This window comes from Apteryx mantelli, chromosome 42, assembly GCF_036417845.1.
Source record: "Apteryx mantelli isolate bAptMan1 chromosome 42, bAptMan1.hap1, whole genome shotgun sequence".
NCBI lineage: Eukaryota > Metazoa > Chordata > Aves > Apterygiformes > Apterygidae > Apteryx > Apteryx mantelli.
The window spans coordinates 99,695-108,355 of NC_090019.1; the positions used below are offsets into that span (position 1 = coordinate 99,695).

The 8,661-nt window shown below is 68.2% G+C and overlaps 1 protein-coding gene and 2 long non-coding RNA genes across 4 annotated transcripts in view; 1 reads left to right on the forward strand and 2 right to left on the reverse strand.

Moving 5' to 3' along the window:
* Positions 1-46: 46 nt before the first annotated feature.
* The window catches only part of IMP4 (IMP U3 small nucleolar ribonucleoprotein 4), a 43,335-nt gene continuing 34,720 nt past the window's right edge, over positions 47-8,661 (forward strand). Inside the window, exons 1-9 of one of the 2 annotated variants that reach the window (XM_067315119.1) lie at positions 47-141; positions 255-363; positions 1,169-1,252; positions 1,966-2,075; positions 2,835-2,967; positions 4,278-4,432; positions 4,730-4,824; positions 5,074-5,144; positions 5,395-5,524. In XM_067315119.1, coding sequence (XP_067171220.1) covers positions 139-141; positions 255-363; positions 1,169-1,252; positions 1,966-2,075; positions 2,835-2,967; positions 4,278-4,432; positions 4,730-4,824; positions 5,074-5,144; positions 5,395-5,507 — 873 coding nt within the window. In that variant the 5' untranslated portion in view covers positions 47-138 and the 3' untranslated portion in view covers positions 5,508-5,524. Of the gene's footprint in view, positions 142-254; positions 364-1,168; positions 1,253-1,965; positions 2,076-2,834; positions 2,968-4,277; positions 4,433-4,729; positions 4,825-5,073; positions 5,145-5,394; positions 5,545-8,661 lie in introns of those variants that run through there. The other variant, XM_067315118.1, reaches the window with a different exon arrangement.
* On the reverse strand, positions 5,523-6,490 carry LOC136995258 (uncharacterized). Its single transcript, XR_010886791.1, has 3 exons — positions 6,410-6,490; positions 5,613-5,847; positions 5,523-5,544 (listed from the first exon to the last, which is right to left on the reverse strand). It is a non-coding gene; the product is annotated as an uncharacterized lncRNA (long non-coding RNA).
* Positions 7,339-8,589, reverse strand: LOC136995259 (uncharacterized). The gene is made up of 3 exons (XR_010886792.1): positions 8,422-8,589; positions 7,752-7,948; positions 7,339-7,394 (listed from the first exon to the last, which is right to left on the reverse strand). It is a non-coding gene; the product is annotated as an uncharacterized lncRNA (long non-coding RNA).

An 8,661-nucleotide genomic window follows, 5' to 3' on the forward strand; every position in this document is an offset into this window, starting at 1 on the left:
CTTCGCCGCTCCGCCCTTTTTCCCGCAGCATGGCGCGCGCTGATTGGTCGCCGCTGGCTCGGCCAATCGGCGCCGCCCTTCTTGGTGAGGCGCTGAGGCGGCGTGTGGAGAGCGTTGAGGAGCGCAGGAGCCGCCACCATGGTACCGTGGCGCGTCCGGGGGGGGGGGGGGGGGGTTGGTTTGGGGGGGGCGCTGCGCCCCCTCCCCGGGGGTTATTATAGGCTCGGGGGGTATTTTGGGTTTCCCTCCCCCAGCTGCGGCGCCAGGCCCGGCAGCGGCGCGAGTACCTGCAGCGGCGGGCGCAGGAGGAGCGGCTGAGGCGGCAGCAGCAGCGCAAGGAGCAGCTGCGGCAGGCGCTGGACGGTGAGGGGAGGGGGGCGTGAAATTGGGGAGGGGGGAATGTGAATGTGGGGGGGGGACGTGAATCTGGGGAGGGGGGATGTGAAGCTGGGGGTGATTTGGGGGGGTGACACCAATTTGGGGGGGAGGAAGCACGTTTTGGGGGGAGAGGACACAGATTTGGGGAGACGTGAATGCAGGAGAAGGGCACGGTGTGAATTTGGGGGGGGGAGAGGACCCGAATGTGGGGGGAAGGACTCCAACTTGGGGAAAAGAGGAGGAATTTGGGGGGAAAGGACCCAAATTTGGGGGAAAGAGGAGAAATTTGGAGGGAGAGGACCCGGATTTGGGGAAAAGAGGAGAAACTTGGGGGGAAAGGACTTGGGTTTGAGGGGAAGGACATAAACTTGGGGAAAAGAGAAGAAATTTGAGGGAAGAGGACCCAAATTTGGGGGGTGGAGACCAAATTTTGGGGAAGGGACTTGAATTTGGGGGGAAAGGACCCCAGCTTTGGGGGGAAAGGACTGGAATTTGGGGGGAAAGCATCAGAATTTGGAGAAGAAGACAAGAATCTGGGGGGAAAGGACAGGATTTGGGGGAAAAAAACATGAATTTGGGGGAGAAGAATCTGTGGGGGGAAAAGTGCCCTGATTTGAGAGGGTAGAGAGGAATCCCGAGGGAAAGAACAAGGTTTTGGGGAAGAAAGTAGGGATTTAGAAGAAAAAGACATAAATTTAGAGAAGAACATGAATCTGAGAGGTGCAGGATGCGATTTTGGGGTGGAAACCTCGGATTTGGGACCCCTCTGACCCCCCTCCTTCCACCGCAGAGAACCGGCCGCTGCCCCCGGAGCTGCGCCATGACGCCTTGGCCCTGCAGACGGCCCTGGAGTTCGACGGCCCCGACGGGGACGGTGAGTGACCGCCGAAACTCCCCAAAATCCGGGAAGCGACTGACCCAAAACCCTCCAAAATTAGGGAACGGATCGGGCGGGAATATCCCCCAAATTGGGGGGCGAAACTTCCCCGAATTGGGGAATGGTTCGGCCCCAAATTCTCCCCCTGGATTGTGGAATGGTTCAGTCCTAAATTCCCCCAAAATTAGGGAACGGTTTGGCTCAAATTTTGCCCAAATTGGAGAATAATTTGACCCCCGAATCCCCCCCCCAAAATTGGGGTGTGGATTGGCCCCAAATTCCCCTAAGATCAGGGGATGGTTTTGCTCTGAATTTCTCTTAATTTGGAGGTTGTTTTTGCCCCAAATTCCCCCCCAAATTGGGGCATGAAACGGCCCCAAATGCCCCCCAAAATTGGGGACTGGACTGGACCGATTCCCCCACCCCCAAAATCTCTCCCAAATTGGGGAGTGGTTTAGTCCTAAAATCTTCCCCAAATTGGAGATGGTTTGACCCCCAAATTCCCTCCCAATTTGGGGAGCGGTTTAGCCCCAAATTCCCCTAAATTAACCCCAAATTCCCCCCCCATGACAGAATGGTTCAGTCCTACCCCCCCCCCCCATGGGGGAATGGTTTGGCCCAACACCCCCCTGTGAGGGAGCCCCGCGGGGGGCGTGGCCTGGCCGAGTGGGCGTGGCCCCGCCTGAGCCCCCTCCCCCTCCGCATGGCAGAGGTCACGGGTTGCCAGGACGACGAGTACCGGTGGGCGGGGCTGGAGCCCCCCAAGGTGATGGTGACGACGTCGCGGGAGCCCAGCGCCCGCCTCCGGGCCTTCGCCAAGGTGTGTGGGGGGGTGGGGCCTCCGTGAGGGGGCGGGGCCTCGGGGAGCCGGGGGGCGGGGCCTGGAGGGGGCTGCTGTGTGCATGGTTGTTGCATCTGTTAGGTATGTGGGGGGGGAATAGGGGGTGGGGCCGGGTGGGGCCACGCCCCTCAGAGCTGGTGGCTCCGCCCCCTCAGTGAGGCCACACCCCCCATTGCTGAGAGGTGATGGGAATGGTAGGTGCAAAGGGGGTGGAGCCATCTGTAGCCCCCCCCCTTTGCTGGGGGTATGGCAGGTGTGATGAAAGGGGTGGTGCCTGGTGTGGCCACGCCCCCCCACGTGGCCACACCCCCCCAACATGCAGCTGCTGGGGCTGGGGAGAGCTGGGTGCCCTGTGGGGGGGGGCAGGTCTGGGGAGGTGTGGGCGGGGCTTGAGGCAGCAGGGGTGTGTCCCATCGGTGTCTCCACCCCCTTTCGTATGGCTCCGCCCCCCAGGAGATGCAGCAAAGGGGGGGCTGAACCTGGGCTGAGCTGGGTGCTCTGGTGGAGGAGGGGGCGGGGTTTGGGGTGGCATGGGTGGGGCGGGCGTGTCCCAGCAGTGGCCCCGCCCCCTCCCCGTGGCCCCGCCCCCCCGGAGGTGCAGCTGGTGGTGCTGGGGGCTGGGCCGAGCTGGGCACCCTGGGGGGGGGAGGGTTTGGGGGTGGCATGGGTGGGGTTTGGGGTGGCAGGGGCGTGTCCCATGGGTGACCCCGCCCCCCGGGTGTGGCCACGCCCCCCCAGGAGGTGCGGCTGGTGGTGCCGGGGGCGCGGGGGCTGAACCGGGGCCGGGCCGAGCTGGGCGCCCTGGTTGCCGCCTGCCGGGCCGCCGGTGTCACCGACCTGCTGGTGCTGCACGAGACCCGGGGGCGGCCCGGTGAGTGGGGAGGGGGGCGGGGCCTGCTGGGAGGGGCGGGGCTTCCTGGAGGGGAGGGGCTTCAGGGGGGGCTGGGAGGGCTTGTGTCTTTCCTGGGTGGGAGTGGGTGGAGGGGCGGGGCTTGGGGAGGGCTGGGGGTGGGTGGGGCTTGGGGGTGGCCCCAGGGCATGCTGGGATGCGGGAGAGCCTGGGGCCCCAGTGCATGCTGGGATTGGAGGGGGGTGCCCCCAGGGCATGCTGGGAAGGGGGGAGGCCTATGGGGCCCCAGGGCATGCTGGGAAGGAGGGAGGTCATGGTGCCCTGGAGCATGCTGGGAAGGGGGAGGCTTATGGTACCCCAGGGCATGCTGGGAAAGGGGGAAAAGCACCCAACCCCAGTGCATGCTGGGATGTGGGAGAGCCTGGGGCCCCAGGGCATGCTGGGATTGGAGGGGGGCACCCCCTAGGGCATGCTGGGAAGGAGGAGGAAGTCCAGGGCACCCCAGGGCATGCTGGGATTGGAGGGGGGTGCCCCCAGGGCATGCTGGGAAGGGGGGAGGCCTATGGGGCCCCAGGGCATGCTGGGAAGGAGGGAGGTCATGGTGCCCTGGAGCATGGTGCGAAGGGGGAGGCCTATGGTACCCCAGGGCATGCTGGGAAAAGGAGAAAAGCACCCAACCCCAGTGCATGCTGGGAGGTGGGAGAGCCTGGACCCCCAGGGCATGCTGGGATTGGAGGGGGGCACCCCCAGGGCATGCTGGGAAGGAGGAGGAAGTCCAGGGCACCCCAGGGCCTGCTGGGAAGGGGGAAGACTGGGATGTGCTGGGGAAGGGGGGGGGGGAGTCATGGTGCCCCAGGGCATGCTGGGAGGGGGAGGTGGGGGAAGCAGCCAACCCCAGTGCATGCTGGGATGCGGGAGAGCCTGGGGCCCCAGGGCATGCTGGGATTGGAGGGGGGTGCCCCCAGGGCATGCTGGGAAGGGGGGAGGCCTATGGGGCCCCAGGGCATGCTGGGAAGGAGAAGGGGGTCATGGTGCCCCAAAGCATGCTGGGAAGGGGGAGAACTGGAATGTGCTGGGGAAGGGAGGGGGGGTCATGGTGCCCCAGGGCATGCTGGGAAGGGGGAGGAATCAGGATACCCCAGGGCATGCTGGGAAGGAGGAGGAGGTCCAGGGCACCCCAGGGCCTGCTGGGAAGGGGGAAGCAGGCACCAAACCGGGTGCGGGGAGTGCGGGTGTGTTGAAGGGGGGGGGGGGGCGGCCCCGGTGCACGCTGGGAAGGCGGCGGCCATGTTGACGCGTCCCTTGTCCCCCCCCCCGCGTGCGTGTGGCAGACGGGCTGGTGGTGTCGCACCTGCCGCACGGCCCCACGGCCCACTTCGCCCTGACGGGGGCGGTGGGGCGGCACGAGGTGCCAGGCTTGGCGCCCATGGCGCTGCAGGCGCCCCACGTGCTGCTGCCGGGCCTCGAGAGCCGCCTGGGGCGCCGGGTGAGTGGCATGGGGACATTGGGGACACAGTGGGGACACGGGGACACGGCGGGGACAGCGGGGACATGGCGGGGACGGGAAACGTGGAGGAACGGGGATGGAGGAACATGGAAGAACATGGAGGAATGAGGATGTGGAGGGACTTGGGGCACGGGGGGACATGGGGGGACGTGGAGGGACATGGGGGGACGTGGAGGGACATGGGGGGACGTGGAGGGACATGGGGGGACACGGAGGAACATGGAGGGACACGGGGGGACACAGGTGACACACGGTGGCCCTGTCCCCCCCCCCCAGGTGGGCGCCATCCTCAAGCACCTCTTCCCGGTGCCGCGGCCCGACAGCCGCCGCGTCGTCACCTTCGCCAACACCGATGACGTCATCTCCTTCCGGTGAGGACGCTGGGGGGGACGTGGGGCCAGGGCCACCTGGGGGGGGGGACGCTGGGGTCCTGGAGGCCACCAACCCCCTGGGGACGGGGAGGCCACCGACCCCGTGGAGGCCACCGACCCCATGGAGATATGGAGACCACCGACGTCATGGAGATATGGAGGCCACCAACCCCATGAGGACCCAGGGGGGGACATTGGGGACACCTGGGGGCCCCTGGGGACGTCGGGTGACGGCGGTGACGTCGCCAGGCACCACGTGTACCGGCGCCGGGGCAAGAACGTGGAGCTGACGGAGCTGGGCCCCCGCTTCGAGCTGCGCCGTGAGTGTCCCCAACTGCCACCGAGGGGGGTGACAACCGCCCTAAGGGGGTGACAACCGTCCTGGGGGGGTGACAACTGCCACCGGGAGGTGACAGCTGCCACCGCCACCACCCCAGGGGCAAATAACAGCCCGTTTGGGGGTGACACGTCACCGGGGGGGTGACGCTGCCCCGGGGGAGGGTGATAAATGCCACCGGGGGGTGACAAGTGCCACCGGGGGGGTGACACCGTCCCCGTGTCCCCTCCCAGCCTACCTGATCCGCCTGGGGACGCTGGAGCAGGGGGCGGCGGCGGACGTGGAATGGCGCTGGCACCCGTACACGGCGACGGCGCCCAAGCGGCGGCTGCTGAGCGCGGCCTAGCGCCCCGGACGCCTGGGCCCCCTTCCCGCCCGGACGCCTGGGCCCCTTTCCCCGGACGCCTGGGCCCCTTTTCCACCCGGACGCCTGGGCCCCTTCCCCGGACGCCTGGGCCCCTTTTCCCATCGCTTTTTATTTTTGCGCTTTTCACCTTATAAAACCAAAGTCGCTTTTTTCCTTCGCCGCCTCCTTCGTCGCCGAAGCTCCCGCGGGGGGGGAGGGGAAGGGGCCCAGGCGTCCGGGCAGAGCCCCGCCCCCCGGCCCCGCCCCCCGGGTCACACGCGCGACCACTCGGCCGGGGGATCGCGGGGCCCTTTGGGCTTCCCGATGCGGCAGTTGAAGCCTGCGGGGGAGGGGAGAGGGGTGAGGGGGCAGGGCCAGGACGCCTGGGCCCCTTTCCCGGACGCCTGGGCCCCTTCCCGGACGCCTGGGCCCTTTCCTGGACGCCTGGGCCCCCTTCCCCGGACGCCTGGGCCCCTTCCCGGACACCTGGGCCCTTTTCCCGGACGCCTGAGCCCTTTCCCGGACGCCTGGGCCCCTTTCCCGGACGCCTGGGCCCCTTTCCCGGACGCCTGGGCCCCTTTTCCCGGACGCCTGGGCCCCTTTCCCGGACGCCTGGGCCCTTTCCCCGGACGCCTGGGCCCCTTCCCAGACACCTGGGCCCCTTTCCTGGATGCAGGACTCCTTTCCCCGGACGCCTGGGCCCTTTCTCCCCGGATGCCTGGGCCCCTTTCCCGGACGCTTGGGCCCTTTCCCGGACGCCTGGGCCCTTTTCCCGGACACCTGGGCCCTTTTCCCGGACACCTGGGCCCTTTTCCCGGACACCTGGGCCCCTTTCCCGGACGCCTGGGCCCCTTCCCGGACGCCTGGGCCCCTTTCCCGGACGCCTGGGCCCCTCCGCTCACCCAGGCCGGACCCCTGGGCGCTGCCGGCCGCTGCGGCGGCTCCGACGTCCTCGTAGGCGGCTCCGAGGGGCTGGGGGGAGACTGAGGGGGGGCAGTTAGATCCCCCAGCCCCTATAGAAACCCCCTATAGGGATCCCTATAGGGGCCAGAGAGACCCAGAGATCCCTATAGGGCCTGAGGGGGGCGGTTAATGGCCCCTATAGGGCCTGGGGGGGGGGGAGGGGAACCATACAGCCCCTATAGGATTGGTGAGGGAGGGGGATGAAGAGCAATAGGGTCCCTATAGGGTTGGGGGGGGGTGCGCGAGTCCCTATAGAGTCCACGAAGGGACCCTACGGGTCCTATAGGGCTCCCGGGGTGGGGGCTTATGGCCCTTATAGGGCCCAGGGAGAGATCATATGGCTCCTGGGGGGGGGCAATATAGCACCTATAGGTCTCTATACGGTTTTTCCAGGTCTGACTGGGGGGGCTATAGGGTCCCTATAGGACCTGGAAAAGGAGCACGTGGTTCCTATAGGGTTTGGGGGGGGAGGCAGGGCTCCTATAGGGCCCAGGAAGGGAGCACATGGGCTGGGGGGGGGGATATATAGCGTCTATAGGGCTGGAGAGGGTCTATAGGGCTGTTAGGAGGATAATATGGATTCTATAGGGTTTGGGGAGGATCCCTATAGGGCTCTTGGGGGGGTAATAGGGATTCTATAGGGTCTGGGGAGGGTCCCTATAGGGCTGTTGGGGGGGTTTCCCCGGACGCCTGGGCCCCGGCGCACTCACTCTTCTTGGTGGGGGTCGGTGTGAAGCCCTGTGGGAGCAGAGTGGGGGGGAGGGAGGGGTGAGCGGGGAGGGGGCCCAGGCGTCCGGGCAGCCCCCCCTCCTCCCCCCACCCCCGCCCCGGACGCCTGGGCCCCCCCCCGGCCCCACCCCCACCCCCAGACTCACCGGGGGCCGAGGTTGCGGACGAGGTTCTTGCAGGGGGGGCTGCTCTCACCTGGGGGGGGGGGTTGGACAGGTGGGGGAGGGGCCCGGACGCCTGGGCCCCTTTCCCCGGGTACCTGGGTCCCTTCCCCGGACGCCTGGGCCCCTTCCCGGACGCCTGGGCCCTTTCCGCAGATGCAGGACTCCTTTCCCCGGACACCTGGGCCCTTTCCCCGAACACCTGGGCCCCTTCCCCGGACGCCTGGGCCCCTTTCCCCGAACACCTGGGCCCCTTCCCCGGATGCCTGGGCCCCTTTCCCGGACACCTGGGTCCCTTCCCAGACACCTGGCTCCTTCCCTAACTCCTGTGTTCCCCCCTTTCCCGGACGCCTGGGCCCCTTCCCCAGACGCCTGGGTCCCCCCGACTCACCGGTGGGGGAGGGGCGGTGCACGGGGCTCCCCGGCAGGGAGCAGGGGCTCGGGGGGGCGGGGCCCGGACCGGGGGGCGGGGCCAGGCCCGAGGGGGCGGAGTTTTGTGCCTGGGCCCCGGCCCCGCCCCCCCGGCGGGGCTTGTTGACGACGGCGTAGGTGTCCTCCATGTGGGGGGGGGGAGGGGGCGGGGCGCTCCTGGAGAGGGGGGAGGGGTCAGCGAGGGGCCCAGGCGTCCGGGTTCACTGCTAGAGGGGGGGGCCGGACGCCTGGGCCCCTTTTCCCCGATGCCTGGGTCCCTCTCGGACGCCTGGGCCCCTTCCCCTGGTCTCCTGCCCCCCCCCCCCCCCCAGGACGCCTGGGCCCCTCTGGGCACCCGCCCCATCCCCCACCCAAAAACCTGCCCACTTGAGGCACCCGGACGCCTGGGCCCTTCCCGGACTCCTGGGCCCCTTCCTCAGACGCCTGGGCCCTTTCCAGATGCCTGGATCTCCCCGGACACCTGGGCCCTTTCCAGACACCTGGGTCTCCCCGGATACCTGGGCCCCTTTGGGACACCTGGGTCCCTTCCTCGGACGCCTGGGCCCTTTCCAGATGCCTGGATCTCCCCGGACACCTGGGCCCCTCCCGGACTCCTGGGCCCCTTCCCGGGACGCCTGGGCCCCTCTCACCTCCTGCAGCCCCGGGGCCTCCGGCGCCTCCCGGAAGAGCCGGGTTGGGCCCCCGACAGGAAGCGGTGCCTGGAGAGGGGGGGAGGGGCCCGGACGCCTGGGCCCCCTCCACCCCCGCTGCCACGAGACACCCTCCCCACGTGACCCCCCCCCACACACACACGTGACGAGGGACACGGGCCTCGTGGGGGGGGGGGGAGGTGACACACGGCTCACGTGACATCACGGGAAACCCCCCCC